At 43.6% G+C, this 18792-nt stretch overlaps 1 protein-coding gene across 1 annotated transcript; it reads left to right on the plus strand.

The window, feature by feature from the left end:
- The first annotated feature begins 3204 nt into the window (after positions 1-3204).
- On the plus strand, positions 3205-18418 carry ZBTB45 (zinc finger and BTB domain containing 45). Its single transcript, XM_063943331.1, has 3 exons — positions 3205-3549; positions 6167-7780; positions 15801-18418. Exons 2-3 carry the CDS (start codon positions 6187-6189, stop codon positions 16052-16054), a joined length of 1848 nt encoding a protein of 615 aa, XP_063799401.1. The 5' UTR covers positions 3205-3549; positions 6167-6186; the 3' UTR covers positions 16055-18418.
- Positions 18419-18792: the final 374 nt, after the last annotated feature.

Raw genomic sequence — 18792 nt, forward strand, 5'->3', positions numbered from 1 at the left:
AGTTTCGTTCCTGGTTTGACGTCACAAACACACCCAGCGTTCGCCCAGACACTCCCCCGTTTCTCCAGCCACTCCCGTGTTTTTCCCAGAAACGGCAGCGTTTTTTCACACACACCCATAAAACGGTCAGTTTCCGCCCAGAAACACCCACTTCCTGTCAATCACACTCCGATCACCAGAACGAAGAAAAAACCTCGTAATGCCGTGAGTAAAATACCAAACTTCTTAGCAAATGTACTTGACGCAGCCGCAGTGCGAACATTGCGCATGCGCAGTTAGTGGAAAATCGCACCGATGCGAAGAAAAATAACGAGCGAACAACTCGGAATGAGGGCCATTATCTGTAAAATCCAAGGATCCAGGTATGAGCGAAACCAGACCTGGCTGAAAAATAGTAGACGTGCCCCCACCCGATCGCACTCCCGCAGAGGAGCCCCAGCGTCATGCTGTGGCTTTTGCAGAAGTAGTTGCTGACTTCTGCTCCTGGGTGTTGTAGGTTTTCTACCTTTTCCTCTCCCTTTTCCTGTGAAAAAAGGGGGTACTTTTAGCCTTTTTGTACTTTTTGGGCTGAAAGGACTGCATAGTATGAGAATGATATACTTTTTTAGCCGGTGTAGCTACCGACGGCAGAAATGCTGATTTGCCAGATGTTGTAGTAGATATCATGGCATCTAGTTTCTCTCCAAAGAGAGCCTCACCATTGAAGGGGAGCGCCTCAATATTTCTTTTGGATTCTGCGTCAGCATTCCATTGGCGTATCCAGAGCGCCCTGCAAGCTGAAATCGCCATAGCAGAGGCCCGTGAGCCCAGTAATCCTACGTCCTTCATAGTCTCAATCAAGTAACCAGCAGAATCTTTGATATGACCTAGAATTTGCAGCATGTCATCTTTATCGACCGTGTCAATATTAACAATCAAGTTATCTGCCCACTTTTCGACTGTGTTACCTACCCACGCAGAAGCAATTGTGGGCCTGAGCAACGTACCCGTAGCAACATAGATGGACTTTAAAGTCGTCTCTAATTTGCGGTCAGCAGGTTCTTTTAATGAAGCTGACCCTGGGGCAGGTGAAATTATTTTCTTTGACAACCTTGAGACTGAGGTGTCTATCATTGGGGGTGACTCCCACTTACGGCCATCCTCTTCAGGGAAAGGGTACGCTACCTGCAACTTTTTAGGGCTATCAAATTTATTTTCCGGGTTAGCCCAGGATTCCTCAAAAAATTTATTTAAGTCCTTAGACGGAGGAAAAGTCACCACCTGCAAATAGAGCATCTTCCATAGACTGTCTCCAATGCTTTGTCTGTTCCTCAGACTCAGAGAATTTCTTCGCTAGTTTAGCCATATTACTCTGCAGCTTTCTCACCCACACAGGCTCAGAACAGTCTTGTGCCTCTAAAATGGGTTCCTCTGGGGAAGAGCTTTCTCTAGACATGGTACACGCGTGTATAGTTACACCACTCACACACACACGGGAGCTAATGGGGACAGACTTACACTAATGTCTGTCAGAGGGACCCAGAGGGAATTGCCAGTCCACACCACGCACCCTATATGTATTGCATACAATGAATATACATATATATACCAACACAGCGCTTTGTGTCCAATGTGAAGCCCGCAGACTTCAATAAATGATGTGCTCCCCTCCCCTCTATAACACCCTGGTACTTGTATCAGTGATGTGTGAGGAGAAGCAACGTGCAGGATTAGCGCTCCGGCGTCTCTGTGAGGAGAAAATGGCACCAATTGAGTGTTACAAGCAATTCTGAGGAGAAGCCCCGCCCCCTGTAATGAAGCGGTTCATCCACAGTAACATAATATTTCTACTGGCAGGGGTAAGTACACCAGCGGCTCCCTTGTGTGCACTTTAATGCCAGTGAGAGTAAGGATTTATCATGTCCCTCAGACCGCGCCCCCACCGCGCGCTCTGCACACTGTGCTGAGAGACATGTTTTTGTGCAGCGTCCCGTGCTGCGCTGGTACCTTTATGCCGCCATAATGACCGGAGGGCCCCTCTCTGCAGGTCTCCGGTAAATACTCACCAGCCTTCTGACTTCTGGCTCTGTTAGGGGGTGGCGGTAGTGCTGTGGTAGTGAGCAGCAGCCAGGCAAGGGCTGAGTTCAGTACCCTGCAGGAGCTAATGGTGTCCTGTCAGCGGAAGCAGAGCCATTAAACTAACTGAGAAGTTGGTTCCTACTTCCCCCCCTAAGTCCCACGAAACAGGGAAGCTGTTGCCAGCAGCTTCCCTGTAAAATAAAAAACCTAACAAAGTCTTTTCCAGCAGAACTCTGTAGAGCTCCACTGGTGTGCATCCAGTCTCCCGAAACTGAGGTCTGGAGGAGGGGCATAGAGGGAGGAGCCAGTTCATACTGTTAAAAAGTCTTAAAGTGCCGAAGGCTCCTGCGGAACCGTCTATATCTCATGGTACTAAAATGGACCCCAGTATCCTCTAGGATGTAAGAGAAACACAATTATCTGCACTTTAAACAAAGCACAGTATAATGATATTGATTCACGGAATATATGTCAGTAATATTGTATAGTTTTAATGTATGAATAACACCTTGTGTAACATAAGTATCGGCATGCACTTTGTGGAATCTTTTGTGTTTATATTTTTAGTGTTGCCATGGTAGTGCGGCTATGTCGCATGACGTCACTGGGGACCGGTAGAGTGAGGTCCAGAGGTGCAGCTGGTGGGGCTTTGGCGCATGAAGCGGGGTTGGCTCTGGGGCAAGTGAGTTATGTATTTATTTCACCCATATGTCTGTACACTGTTGTACTGTCCTGAAGAAAGGAGTGTGTGACCCCGAAACGTTGATGTTACTGCTTGGCGATGCATTGTACTGCAGAAATTTCCTAGTGTACGTGAGAACACCTGGCCAATAAAGCTGAGTCTGATTCATAGATAGATAGATACATGAGAAGGCTGTTTTAATATCTCTGTAGCAATTATGCTGCAGCTGTCTGTATGCACATAATAACAAATAAGAAGGTTACACATACTCAGGATAAGATAAAATCAGCATCATACTAATGAGTCATCAGAATATTTCCTTTATTGCTCAGCAAGGCGTAAAGGCTAAGTGACACAGAAAATTGCACCGTCCCCCAGTAACGTGGAGAACTGAGACGGTGCCTCGAGTCTACTGTAATAATATTAGGAATGAACAGACAGACAACAGCACTGGGCTGTCATCCTTGTCTTTACCAATAAAGTTATTCTATGTCTGGCTGGAGAGATGCCGGCGCATGCGCAGTAACCGAACAGACACTGGCTCACTGTCTGCTGCTGCCCATTCCCGGAGACTCCGCCGCCAGCCAGCCAGCAGCCAGCCGTAGCCCCAGCCGCTCCACAGTCCACAGTCCACACCCGGAACACGGAGGCCGGCCAGCAGCTGAGCGGCCGCACGGAGAGACTGGCGGCGGCGACGGACGCCCACCCCCTCCCCCAGAGGGACACCGGAGCCCATCGGCCGGCGCACAGCAACATCCTGACGGGTGCCAGGACCGCGAACGCGCGGGCGCGCGCCCCCGGGAGAGCCGGTAAGTGTGAGACTGTGAGTGCGCACCCGCGGGAGCGGGGAACATTCATGCAGCCATATACACTTCCATTACATATGAGTAGTGTGTGTGTATATATCTAGCTACCTATCTAGAGGGTCTGTTCTCCACCAATATACCCTCTTGCGGATGTGTGTGTGTGTGTGTATATGTATATATATATATTAGTATTTTCGTATAGTCCGCACTCACATCCACTTGTTCATTTGTGGGGTGCTCCACTATGGCAGCAATAATATGTTCCACATATAGAAAGGTCCACAGTGGTCAATTTGACCAAAGAAAGGGCACTCATCAAGGTAAATAGTCCAATGTAGTTTTATTGAATCAGCATTGTCATAAATGAAGTCGACGTTTCAACCCGCGCAGGGGTCTTTTTCAAGACAGACATCAAGGACATCATATCACCAGGCAGGCCATACTCCTTGATGTCTGTCTTGAAAATGACCCCTTAGTAGGTCGAAACGTCGACTTCATTTATGACAATGCTGATTCAATAAAACTACATTGGACTTTTTACCCTAACATTTACTTGTATCAGTGCTCATACTCGTACCTCCAAAAACAGCAGAGCACCCTTATATGGACAGCTCAGTGTATCCACACTGATGTTGGCGATAAACAGGTAGCGATACTCCTGCCTTCAGCTCCGTCCAAAACGACATAGCACTTACCTGGAAAGGACCCGTGATGTCAACACGTCTACTGTCAGATTATCCATGGCCAACGCGTTTTGTCACAGCTAAGGACTTCGTCAGGGTGTGTGGCTCTGTGGCTGAGCTGTTCATATGCTGGATGCTGTGTTTTTTTTTTGGATGTATGTGAGCATTGAAGTGAATGTTAAATGTTACTTTGCTATAAGTATCACTTTGTGCACCCTCCGTTTGTTCTTGTGACATGTCTGACATAATCTGCTTGAGGTTGGGGCTGTAAGGAAGGTGCTGCACTGGCATTATATTATGCTGGAATAAGGACTCCCTAATAATGAATGAAATATTTTTTTGCATATATATACACACTCAATGATGTCTGTGAAATGACCTGTGGACTGGTGTATTTTGTTTGCTTTGTGACGTAGGATCAAGCTGTACCTATATTGGAGGAAAGTGTTTAATAGCACTTTTCCACTCTTATCAATTGCCTTTTCACTTGATCCAATTCACTGTCTGTGTTCTCTTCTGTGATCTGTTCTGATGGAAAACGCATTTGTCTTTTTGTTTTAAGATGTGGGATATGCTGTATTATTATAATGTATTTGTTTCCCGAATCAGATGGAGAATGCTCTCCTCCCACTAGCTGCCCCCCATTTCTCAATGTTTCATTGGCCCAATAAATACAGAACACGTAATAAGCAATCATGAGGCGTTGGCACAGCTCTGCCCAACTCAAATTATACCAATTAAACACATCTAATTAGAGTGAGGGGCAGACAAATCAATGGCACAAAAAATTGTCATGCTGAGGACTTTTAATTGTGAATTACAATGCAGCAATTCTGACCAAGTTGTTCTTAATATCTTTCTGGCAACTGCATTAAGTTGCAGCCATCAGTGGCCTGTACCAGGGTAGTCATCAGTCGCCTTTGTCTTTAGACTGTGTCTTTGTATTTAGTTTTGTGCATTCTTTCAGACTTTGCAGTAGACCTCAATTTATACCTGCCAAATTGAAATAGTTTTCTCTTGTAGTGTAAATACAATGACTGGCGGTATGAAAGCATAAAGTGGTGTGCATATCCTTGCTAGAAAGTAAATGTTTGCATTGGCATGCAATACAGGGAAAAGATGGACACAGAGCGCCATGCATAGAGGATGCAGTTTGCCAGTTTAAATCCTAACCTCCAATTGAACAGTGTACAGGTTCCATATATTATTTAAGGACAATTTCTTTGAGGATCAAAGCTAATATGAAATTTGTCTTGTGTGAAAGGGTTTCTGGTGACTGGAACAAGTATGTATGTAAACGTTTCATGCTAGCTGTCCTTCATGAGCTATTTGAGACTGCCGTTTCAGACTGCAGTTCCTCTTGGACAGCTTATTAGGAAGCTTATAGAATATCTAATTAAAACATAGTATAGTGTTCATTCTAACACCACGCACCTGTTTTCCTGCCTGGGGTGTTGCTCTCTTCTCTGGTGCTTCTAGCACACTCTGGTATGTATCCCTGTATATATACAGACCAGAGTGTGCTAGAAGCACCAGAGAAGAGAGCGACACCCCAAGTAGGAAAGAGGAACTGCACAGGTTGTGACAGGTGCAGTGTGCTAGAATGAAAACTAAAAGCATTGGTTATTATGGGAGTGAACGCCTTGCTCATTTCTTTTTCTTCATATTTCTATGGTGTATAAGCAAAAACAACCAATGTTATCCTGTCTGGATAATCTGTAACGGGTACCTGCCAGAACATTAGCGGCTTAATAGATCTCCCTCAACGTCTACATAGGAAAGCATCACTTATGTTCACATCTTAAATATCTTCAGATCTGCTGTCTATATTTTTGTGACTGTTATAAGTAAGTCCTTTTTGTGGCATTTTTGTTATTGTTTGTTTTGATGTCTGAGCATAATTTATTACTGAAACAACTCCCCTTTCTTCAATATAGCAAACCACATACCTGGGAAGATGATGGACGCAGTTCATTACATCCACTTGCAGAACTTCAGCAAGTCTCTCCTGGAGACTTTAAATGCTCAGCGCCTGGGTGGGCATTTCTGCGATGTCACTGTGCACATCCATGATGCAACTCTGCGAGCTCATCGTTGCGTGCTGGCTGCTGGGAGTCCCTTCTTCCACGATAAGCTACTGCTGGGTTACTCAGAGATTGAGGTTCCACCGGTGGTGCCCACTCAGGTGGTACAGCAGTTGGTGGAATTTATGTACAGCGGATCTCTGGTCGTTGCCCAATCTGAGGCTCTGCAGATCTTGACGGCTGCCAGTATTTTGCAAATAAAGACTGTTATCGATGAATGCACACAGATCATATCGCAGAGTAGGGCAAACAAGCCGGTGTCTGTTGCTGGGGCGATGGCATCTTGTGGAACGCAGAGTAGATCTTCCATGAACAAAATTCAAGAGCAGTCTAATAAGGATGCCAGCTGCCCACCGGCTATAGTGATTAGAGATTCCAGTTGTTCCTTACAGCCTTCCTTAAGGTCCAATGATTTGGAGATCATCTCCCAGATGGGGACCGTCGGCGAAGCACCCAAGTTAATGTGCGCTTCTGAAGTGCGATACAAACTAAGAGACATGCTTTCCTCACAGCAGAGACAGCTACCAGAGGCAAGGGAAATAGCTGTGTCTGAGGTTGAGCACGTGTCTGATGGAGAAACCATGTCGACAGCTTACCTGCCGCAAGCAGAGGCACCACAGAGCTGCCACAGCCGCAAACAGCGTCAGCCAGTGCGCCTTCAGCTTTCAGATTCCATGCCCGTTATAATTAAAGATGAAGATGATGATGACGAAGAGGAGGAGAATGAAGAGAATAATGGAAAAGATGAGACTGAAGATGACAAGGGAGCAGTGTTCAGTGAGTGCAGCGGGGATTTTACCAGTTGTGGAGAAAACGAGAAGGTACGAAGTCCTGAAGATAAAGTCCGTAATGCGGCAAGTGGAAGTAAAGACTCTGCTAACCAGATGGAGTTCTCTTCCGAGGGGCCAGATTTCTTCTCCAACCAGGATGTATTCTCAGAATCGTTTATACCTCCTTGGCAAAATGAAGAAAACATTGCAGAAGGAGCCAGAGAGAGTTCAATAGAGAATGAAGAGAAATTCCGCCCAGACTGTAGTCTAGATGGTTCGAGTCTTAGAAATTTAGCTGTAGTCGCTGGCACTGACTTTAAGTCTAGCCCGCCCTTTAATGCTCGGGGTGCAGAGCAAAGGGGACTGCCATTCTTGGCTTCAGTCATTCCCAAAGAAGTTAAGAACTCTGTGTCAGGTGCTGCTGTGGCCACCAGCTCCTCCAGCATCTTTCAGTTCCACCTGATGCATCCCAACCAGAACCAGTCTGGAGTCACACAGAGCTTCTTCAGTGTTCAACAAGATGGCACAAGCAATATCGTGCAGATGAACTCCAATATGATTCCTGGAAACGTACAAAATGACCAGGCGCTGCGCCCCGGGCCTTCACGTAACCCAGAGCCTTCCTACGTATGCAGTCACTGCCAGAAAACCTTCAGTTCTAGGAAGAACTATACCAAACACATGTTCATCCATTCAGGTAACCAAAAAGTCCACTGTTAATACTTCTAATTTATCATACAGGAATTGTTCAGTTATGTGGTGGTGGGGCTCCAGATTATGCAGAGGATGACTTATGCAGCTTCCATAATAGGCCAGTTTATTCATTCACTGTAGAGGGGACCACATATTCTGAATTTGAAAATGTGCAGTATAGATTTGTGGGCATATTTAAGAAACTCACAGTTATATAAAATTAAAAAGTACATTGAATGATTGTGCGAGTTTTGTAGAAGCTACAGGAGCATATTTTAGAAAGTTCTTACAAGCCCAATGTCCATTCCCATGATTTTACGTTTGGGGTGGGGAGTATCCAATTAGCTGCGGCAATTTACCATGGCTAATTGTATGGCCGGGGGATATCCTGATAGCCACAGTGCCGCCATCCGAGGCTAGAGAAACCAGATCCGCGATAAGCTGGCTTTTTTTTCAGCGATTACGGCAACAAAAATACATAGGTCTGGAACTTTTTGCAGATTCTATGGGGTCAATTCTATTCTCCGACAGTTGAATAGCGCCGGGAGTTTGCTACAGGCGCTATTCAATACAGCGACGAGTGACCCTCAGTTGTCGGGAATTCTTCTCTCATCCCCGGGGGATGAGAGAAGAAACCCGACAAAAGTGCTGCCTCGCGGCCGGCGCAAGGCTGATTCTGTCGGGAATCAGCCTCACGCCGGGGAGTTAAGTCGGAGAATGCCCGTTCTTCCGACAATTCAACCTGTTTAGTCGGCGAGAACGGGCCATCGCCGACTTAACTGGAGCTGAATTGAATAGCGTCGGGAGCTAATTCCCGGCGCTATTCAACTGTCGGAGAATAGAATTGACCCCTATGTATCTTTTCATTAAATTTTATTTTTTTCCGCACATAGCAATAGGATATGTGCAAAAAAGATAGCAAAAACGTAAAAAAAAAAAAAAATGTGATAAACCTGTTTTTCGCCCGTGCTAGTTTCCAGGGCTAATTGAATATCCCCGTTGTTGTACATTTTGGCCTACACAACTGTTTTGCTCACCGGACCATTATTTATGGAGAATGTAGCCTATTTATTTATTCCTTAAACTGGGCATACACTATACAATTATCTGGATCTTTCTGGTTGGAATGAAAATCTGGTAATGGATGAGCGCAAATGACAGTCAACCATTGGCTCCTAAACACTGGAAAATGGTGAAAAACTGTTGTTCATACAAGTGATTTAGCCACTTTGTATAAACATGGTTCATTGTCATTTGCTCTAATCCATTACCAGATTTTCATCCCAAACGATTATCTGCCAGATAATTGTATGTTGTTTGCCCAGCCTTAGAGATCACTGGTACCCTGTGTGATGTTCATACCAGTGTCTAAAGGGTTAATGGTAAAATAATAAAAAGAAAGTGAATAAAGTGCAGGTTAGAAAAGAAGTGTCGCTCTAATTAGGTTGAAATGAACAATGTTATGTATTTAAAAACCACAATAAATTGTCATAAAAACAGGATTGGTAAAAAAACAAAACCTTTTATTTTAGTTTTAATTAAACCAGTCCTGGTCCACATAGGTACATTCAGCCCTTTTCTGGCTATGACCATTAAGGAGTCTCCCTGGATGTGCTGTAGGCTCCTAATTGCCCAGACTTGGCAACTGTTACTGGACATTACAGCAGTAGTGTCTTTTGTGTGGTGCATCCATAGAAAGGATCCAGTCAGGATCCCAGCGTTCATGATCTCGGCAGTCGAAATGCTGATGCCGGAATCCCAACACTTCTCGGACGGAGTGGGTTAGGGTTAAGGGAGTTGGGGGTTAGGGTACTTGCCTTACAGGTGTTGGGATCCTGCATGTCGGGATGCCCCTGTCGATATCCCAAGCACCGGGATCCTGATACCATCCCTCCAGAGAAATGTGACTACTCGCTGTTTTGGGGAGGCCATACTAGTTTTTTCTTGGTTGCAGCAGGCAAGGTTCAGTGCTCCCTGGTGTTCCGGTACAGTCGCTGGGCAATTGCAGCTCTTTTGCTGCTTTTTTATTTTATTTTTTGTCTCTACAGCTTTGACTCCTCACATTGTGGGCATGTGTGCGGCTAGGAATAGCTGTACTTGATAGATCTGTGCTCAGTCCTTCTCACACGTGCTCCCAATAGTGGAATGAATCTACCTCTTGCTGTGTCTATTATCAGCCAAGGAGACACTGCACTCAGTTATGTGTGTGACTGTGGACATGCTGCACTTGGTGGATCTGTGTGCAGTCACAGCACGAGTTAGATCATTTTGACTGTCTGCTGAATTCCACTATTAGGAGCCCAGGTGAGAAGGACTGTGTACAGATTTATCAAGTACAAGCTATTCCTAGCCCCACACATACCCACAAAATGAGGCGTCAAAGTCACAGCGCCTAAGCTGTAGAGACAAAAAATAAAAAGCTGCAGACCATCTCCCATTATGGAAACCGAAAGAGACGCAGTTGCTCTGCGACCATATGAGAACTCCACGGAGCACTGAATCTTGCCTGCTACAACCAAGAAAAATCTAAGAGGTGCCCTCCAAAACCGTGAGTACTCCCATTGCTGCAGATACACCCAACAAAAGACTGTTGTATCTCTATTGCTGTAATATCCAGTCGCTGCTGGTACTGGACAATTAGGAGCCTCCAGCACATCCACAGAGACTCCTAACTAGTCATAACCAGAAAAGGGCTAAATGCATCATCTGTACCAGGACTGTTTTATTTAAAACTAAAATAATGTTTTTCTACCGATACTGTTTTTTCTGACAATTTATTGTGGTTAAATAAATAAACAAACAGCATAGCATTAATTTCAGTCTAATTGGAGTGATATTTCTGCACTTATTTTACCTTTGTTACTATTAACTCTTTCAGGACTGGTAGTATTATACCATTACAGAATGTCTTCAGCTGTGGGTGGTGCGTGGTATTCAAACCATCTGCAGTATTGGAAAGAAACCTCCTAGCTGCGGAGAGATTACAATTTAATATTGTGCCACTGTCTCATTTGTTAGGTTGTGGCAGAGTCCAGCTTTTATATGTAACTAGCAGCTTCAGTTTTGGCTGATATGCCGACGGTCAAAATACTGACCGTGGTATCCCGATGGTTTGAATCCCGACAGGGGTCAGGTAAGTATAAAAAACGCCCCCCTCCCCCTTTCCCCTTTCCGCAGCCTTAACATAACCATACACCTGACCGCGATCCTAGCAGCTTTATTAACGGATGATTAGGTGCAGAATCTCTATCACAGGGACTACGCTAAACAAGTGCCTGAAATAGTTCTGTGACCTAAGTGCACAGAGCTTGTGCTTTGCTCAACACAGAGCATTAGATGTATGGAGAAGTGTGCCGTGGCAGCCAATCAGCTTTGAAGTAACCATTTTTCAAGCGCCTTATTTAGCAGCTGATTGGTTGCCGTTGCACACTTCTTTGCTCTTATCACTGCTTCATACATCTGTTCCAGAGTCTTTTGTGATCCTAGACCTCTTCTGCTCGCAATGCTTTCATCAACATAACCACTATTTACTAGGTTGGGGTCAGAGTGTTTGCTCACTTATACTGGTTTTATAGAAGCCATAGGCAATTAATTGACCTTTTTTATAGAGCAAAAAAAAATTAGATTGGCCAGCAGAGATTCATCCATTTCAGTTATTGATTACTAGTTATTTACTTAGCAGTCTACCACTTACTGTTATGGTTTGGCTCAATCAAGGGCAAGTTGGATCATCCTGTGAGTAACTATGTACATATGTGGCCCAAACAGTATCACCGGACTCGTTGATTTTTGTTTGTATCCCCTTAGGGCTATGCTACTGCTGGCATTTCCATGCCATTGCAATGACCCCTAATAGAATTGACTCCCAAAACGGCCTTTAAGCTATTGATAACCAAAAGGATCATATAAAAACCCCTCTGTCCCATTGCTCCCAGTAAACATATGTCCTGTAGCTCTGGAAACATCATTAGTGATATAGAAGCCCCCCACTTCTTCACTTTCCCACTCTATCTTTCTCTGTATGTGGTTAGTGCAGCCATATGGGACACCGCTCACTCTCATAGAACCTGCATTTAAACTCCCTATAGGAGGCAGTAGTGCCACTCCAGGGTTTATTAGGGGAGGAGGTCTCAGGGTAGCATCTAGTTTACCTTCGTGGAGAGGACCTTTCCCATAACACCCCTGGGTCCATGTCATAATCTATTTGGAATAGTAAAGTGTGGCGAGCGGAGCGAGACACTGAGCCCGAAGCGTGGCGAGCGTCCAATGCTGCATAGAAAGAAAAAAATTCCCCCAAACGAACGGAGAACGAAGCAGACATTTAGGTGCTGTAAGGGCGGAAGTTCTCTCCTGCCCTCTCGTTTTGTCACGTCCAGGTCCTTAGCACGAAGAGAACATAGACACAACCGAGGTCTCAGCCACACATCCCTCACATATGTTGCTGGGAATTACATCGATTTTTGAAAAACAGACTCTTCTTGCTATAGTATTTATACATTGTATTTGAGGCTGATGCAGGGTGCTCTCTCAATGAAGCAGATGTGGTTTCCCTGCTATGTTTATCTGTTTTATCTTCTTAGACCTACTTATTTATCAGATGGTTTAAATTCCACTTTGCCACTGAAATAGCAGAAGAGAGTGCCTGCCATATATAGCATGTCAGAGGGAGCTATTATTACTTGGCCTAAACTGGTGGCTGAGTATTCCAGTGCTGCCCTGTCAGGTGCTTTGTGGGAAACTCGAGTCATCTTCAAATTCCACATGGCAGCAATTTACAGAATACAATATATAGTCAATAGATTAGTAAGCATAATATAAATGATAGAAAGTAATAATAACTAATGTAAGCATTATACCAAAATGAATGGTTTGTGTAATCTTTCTATTATGCAACCAGTGGCATCAGTCAGTCTTAAGGTGGGTGCACACTAGGCCATGTGCTCTGAGCGACGTCGCCTAGTGTTTCCCCTCCCAGGCCGGGGCGGTTGGCGGTAGTGCGTACACACTGAGCGATATGCAAACGATGCCGGGCCGTGCATGCAGTTTTTGGACGACAGTGCAAATTGAGCTGTATGCACGGCCGACGGGAAGGGTTGTTAACGACCCGCGGGACCGCGCATCGTTCGTCTGAGGTGGCATACACGCTTAGCGATGAGCGTTGCTCAGGAAGGGTCAAAATGAGCGACGTTGTTTAATTTATCGCTAAGTGTGTACCAACCTTTACTTATGGATGTATTAGCTGAAATGTACACAGACATAAACATGGCCAGGTATATTTTTGAATTACGTTTGAATATTTTCAGGACCCCTTGGGGTTCACAGTAGAGATCATGAAGGATTGATTTTGGAATATATCTGTAACTAAAGAGCCACTGTAGCTGTATTAGTGATCTCCGTGTGAATAACTTAGAAACTACAGTGACGCACGATTGCATAGAGCGCTGCTATCCTGGAAATAATCCTTACAGGAAAGTCATATGAAATAGCAACAAAATGTTGTAACACCGTCAGCTAAATCAGTGTCGGACCATCCCAAATGGTTAAATGTTGAGTTTTCTGGTTGCCTGACTATTTCTTCCATCACCCCTTTAGGCCACTGGCTGAAAACTAACAAAAAATAATAATAATTAAAAAAAAAAAAAAAAAAAAAAAAAAAAAAATATATATATATATATATATATATATATATATATTTATTATTATTATTATTTTTTTTTTTTTTTACTTCCCTTTAGAAATGGCAGCCATTTTTAAACCGCAACTCTTTTTTATTTGGAGGTGTTTGCATGAATGCAAATATTTTAGGACTGGGATGTGGTAGAACTTTGGGACAAAAAGCATTGGGCTGTGGAAATTGCATCCCTTACCCCCTCTTGTGGGCTGATCTCAGAGGGTAATTCATGCCTAGCTGGGTACACACATTGCCAATCCTCGGCTGATTGGGTTAAACGCTCCCAATCAGCAGAGCAGTGTACCCAGCATGACCCCCTGTTAGCGACAGCAGAGCCGAGAGTGAAGGTGAGACTGTCTTGCGCTGCTCCTCTGTGGGATTTGGGAGGTTGGCTCTGCAGCACATAAGATGTGACCTCCCGATCATTGCAGGACCGTTCTAAGCCGTTTATTGGCTAACACCCCTGCATCAGTACTGCATACACACCTATACAATTGTTGTCCATTCATACAATATCAGGAGAACGGCCCGACTATTACATTGGTGTGTACCCAGGTCAGTTCAATCGACCTTAATAGCAAATGCATTTATTGTACATAAAATCATTTGTTTAGCATAAGCCTAGACACACATGCTACCGTTACCAACCAGAATGCATCTTAAGCTCTGCTTATAGGTGGAAATCCACTACTTGTGTATGTACTTTTTTCTAATAGACTACTTCAACTCAATTTCGCAACCAACTCTGCTACAGCCCAATAATGTTACATTTATTGCAAAAGAAACACTATCATCCTTAAAGTGTATATGTTGCCCATTGACTGTGCAGGAGGCCATTCTATGGCTGCATTTGCTGCTAAGGTGTGTGGTATAGTAAATCTAATACTACGTCAGCAGGGGCCGTGTTGATGCCTTGTGGTTGCAGTAGTGCTGGCAGTGCTGAAAGTTGCCACTAGATGGCAGCTCTGCTGTATGATTTAGAACAAATGGATTTTTTCCCCAGTTGTTAATAGGTAAAACATTAACGTTCTCTAACAAAGAGACGCCTTATTTTGTCAACAACCATATACCCCCCTGTTCCTACCCAAATTTCCTTTGTTTGCAAACATGGCACAATTCAAGTATGTGTTGGAAATATACAGTGCCTTGTGTATGTATATATGAAAATACTGTTTACTGTAATAGCATTTAGAATAAAATTTGGTGCAGGCAGTACTTGCTCTAGCCAGTTCAGTGGAGTTTGAGTTGCCAAAGCTTAAATATGTGATGCACAGGTCCTTACATTAGTTGTATAGGTTTCTCTCTTCGTGATCGACTTCTTATCAAGGATTCGTTCAGTTCTGCGCCTGCATCTGTCACATGTATATTTCTATTCTTTATTAAGCTACTTCTGCATTGTAGGATTCAGTGATTCTTTGCCTTGAGGATGCAGTTTGACACTGTTTCTGCCGGTCGTTTTCATTTAGGACACTGCGACCCGTGAAATGGCTGCCCTGCGCCTGCCTTCGCAGCTATGCGATCCCAGTTACATTTCGATCGCATTGCTTGCGGGCATTTGCATGCTGGGTGGCCCCTTGCATGCGATCGCAGCCAGAGGCAGTTCTGCTAAAATAGCCAAACTGCAACTAAAGCTGATTAAGATCCTTAGTAGGTAATTTGCCTTTTACAATGTATAATAGGGATATCTAAACAGATGGCGGTAGCATTGGTTTATAAAGTGAGGAGCTCTTTGTTCATTGTGGGCCATAAACTGTTCAGCGCAGGATAAACATCCTGCTCTGTCCTCTCTCCGTAACCTGGACGATAGTAACGCATCCATTCCAGAGCTGGTTTCAGATGAGTAAGATTCTCGTCTGGAATTATTTCCAGTGAATCTTAAATTATTTGTGTTCAATTCCTAGAGAGCGCAGTTTATTTCCTGAGGATGTTAGGAAGTAGTTCTCCGCTGTATCTGTCGGAGATGTAAATAAACCGCATCTGACCTTGTAAATATTATGTCCTGCGAAACATTTTGGTAGAGCAACCTATGGGCCCATTAGGAATCAGTGACGTCATTGAGGAACTTTCTTAATTCGTTTATTCATATGGAAATTCAACAAAAAAAGCAGGCGGTTTCTGTAACCATGAAATAGTTTTGATGTACCTGCTTATATTTAAATGGAAGTTTTCAAATTGTATTGCTCATACATTGTGGATGGGGGCCTGGTGTGAAGGTGCTGGTTATGTTTGTAGAACACAGTGCCCCAGAAATAGTATTATTATCTGTATGTGGGAGAGATTTTTAACCTGCAAGTTGCCATGACTTCTAAGCGTGCTCCTGTATTATAATGTTCCCTCTTTTGTTTCCTCCCAGGTGAGAAGCCTCATCAGTGCAGCATCTGCTGGAGGTCCTTCTCCTTACGAGATTACCTTCTGAAGCACATGGTGACCCACACCGGGGTGCGTGCTTTCCAGTGCTCCATCTGCTGCAAGCGCTTCACCCAGAAGAGCTCGCTGAACGTTCACATGCGCACCCACCGTCCTGAGCGCTTCCAGTGCTGCTTCTGCAATAAGTACTTTTCCCACCGCACTCTGCTAGAGCGACATATCGCCACCCACACAGCTTGATCCGTGGACCCCAAACCTACTAGGTTTCACTTACAACGTCCTACAGTGCAGGGCATCCCCCAACACTGCTAATAGCGAAGGGGCAGAACTGGATGAGAAAAAAGTTGTCTTCATATTAGTGTATTCTTCTGAAGAGTCTTTGATTGAGATTATTCGATTTTATATTTGTTGAAGTACAGAGCACTTAACGCATGGCATCCAAAGGTGACTTTAATCTAGAAAGTGTGTTCAAAATGAAGGCAGTGATCCCACAGTCTGTTATACAGTGGGGCTCTGTCTGGTCCACACTTGATATAATGCCACGTAGTGGCCAAGAACATTATTTATCTATAGGGGCACTGAGTGTACAGACGTTACTGACCTGTATGCCCAGTGTACGATCGCCTATTTCTGTAGTTCCACATTCCATTGAAAACATAGCTTATGATGTTCTAGGGACAGGTGCTTGATGGGATAACTGGATATGACGTGTGTGCAGGAGTTTCTATTACTTGGTAGAACATTAGTTCATATCCACTGGGGACCCATGTTCTGGCTGCTAGAACAGTATTGTGACAGTCTACTTTTAATTTAACAGTATAAAACAAATGGTAAGTGTTACTCATTTCCCTTGTTTGGGGATTAAGACGTCTTCAGTTAGGTGTGCTAATAATGTTCTACAAATGTGGGCGCTTAGAATGAATGCATTGTGGACCACCCTTTCTGCTATCTAAAACTTTTCCCTTTAGATCTACGGAACATGCACTATATATTACACTGATAATTGTCGCGTGTGCGGATTTAATGGCGAGCCAGTTGACATGTTCACATAGTACATGAGCATGCTAGTTTTCTTTCTAGCACTTTGCACCTGTCACAACCTGTGCAGTTTTTCTTTCCTGCCTACATTGTCTCTCTCTCTGCTCTGATGCTTCTACCACACTCTGGTCTGTATTTCAGCGCTGAGACACAGGCCAGAGGGTGCTAGAAGCACCAGAGCAGGGAGCGATGGCACATGCAGGAAAGAAGATCTGCATGGGTTGTGACAGGTGCAGAGTGCTAGAATGAATACTTGTTGCTATTTGAGGAATGAAGACCATTGATTCCTTTTATATTTTATAGTTTGTGTGTGTGTGTGTTAAAAACCAAACAAACAAACAAAAAAAAATACAAAACAAATATTCTCACTATTTGTAAATAGACTATTTAACCACCTTATATGTTTGTATTTATGGACGTGTGTGTGGCCTGCTGTCAGCAATGTGTTATATACTTGTGTATCTGTATAATCCTGTTACCTGCTTTTAAGAATCTTGCCTAGGAATGTATTTATAATGGAGCAAAAAAATTTGTTTTAAAGAAACATTTTATTTGACACCAAAAAAAACTAGAGCATTTTTGTTTTACTGAGTGTTGCAATTCAAGTTGTTACATATTTACTGCAAATTGTAACAAGTCCATTTGCTGGTTCAGCTTTGCAGTTTAAACACGCCTAATATTATGATTGCGAGTTATGTTACGATCACCTTTTTATTTTTGTCTAGGATCCCTCTACTGCTCATGTTACGTCATTTGAAATGAATGTATCCCTCTGGTCATTGGAGGTAGCCTGTTACTAGCGGAACCAATGACATCCCTGAAACCTGATGCCTGTGTATTGGGTTAGTGGACTATTGGGATGACAGATCAGATTTAAAACAAATGTATTGTTTACGGCTGCTGAGATCTGAGCTGTATAAATAAGGGCAAAAGAGACACAAGGGCCCCCCACCAATATCCATAAAAAAAAATGACTTCTCCACTTGTACTATGTATAGTAGGTGGGAATGCAGCAAGCCGTCTAATCTGCGTCTTTTGCATGTTATCCAGTATAAGTACTAGATTTCTGCATTATCTTGTGCAAAAGAACAGGTGTAGGAGGAAGAGATTTGTTTTACACCTATGTAGTTTTTATTGTCGCCAGAATACCCCAGTGATGACAACCCCACCCCAACCCCACCTTCTGTGTTACTCATGCATGTCTGTGTTTGTTTATAATACACAAGTGAAGCTAATATAAGTGTAAAGGCCTGTAAATAATATATGTATCAATAGTGCGTTCTGGTGTCACCACTTCAATGTTCATTGGGAAAATGCACACCCCCTGCTGAAAATGATTACGGCTATTAGAAGTGACCACGGAGATCAATAACCTATATAAAAGCAGACAACCTAGTGGGTTTGGTGCCTATATATGGTTTTGAAACTCCTTGGTGACCTATTATAATCTTAGTATTTACAGTAGACGGCACGTTATTCTATATCACTGCATACAGGAACTATCTGTGGAATCATTTCTGTGTTTATCAAGGCAATAAAAAAGCTTCATATTTTGGGGGTACTGTCCTTTTAGCTGTTTTTTTTTTTTTTTTTAATGTTCCCACTTACTCCTACTATGTCATTGAAATAGCCTTGTGGCCACTGTACTGAATAGGTATGGCTTATTCGCAGATGGACATTCTTGGGTTTTTTTTTCTTTCTTGGTGCTACTGTAGGTATGATAGCTAAATATGCAATCATGTCTGTTTTTGGCAGGTAAGTAGACTTGTAGATGAGTAATATTTATGAAGAAGCGTATTGGCCCTGCACATATGGACCACAGGGCACAGACAGAGGAATGTGGATATAATCCGCTTCCTTAATATCCATATTCTCTAATATGTCTTATTAGAAAGTCTGTGTACGCTGTCAGCCTGTTTTTTCATAGCAAGCAATGATTC

This window comes from Pseudophryne corroboree, chromosome 10 (genome assembly GCF_028390025.1).
Source record: "Pseudophryne corroboree isolate aPseCor3 chromosome 10, aPseCor3.hap2, whole genome shotgun sequence".
NCBI classification, from domain to species: Eukaryota; Metazoa; Chordata; class Amphibia; order Anura; family Myobatrachidae; genus Pseudophryne; species Pseudophryne corroboree.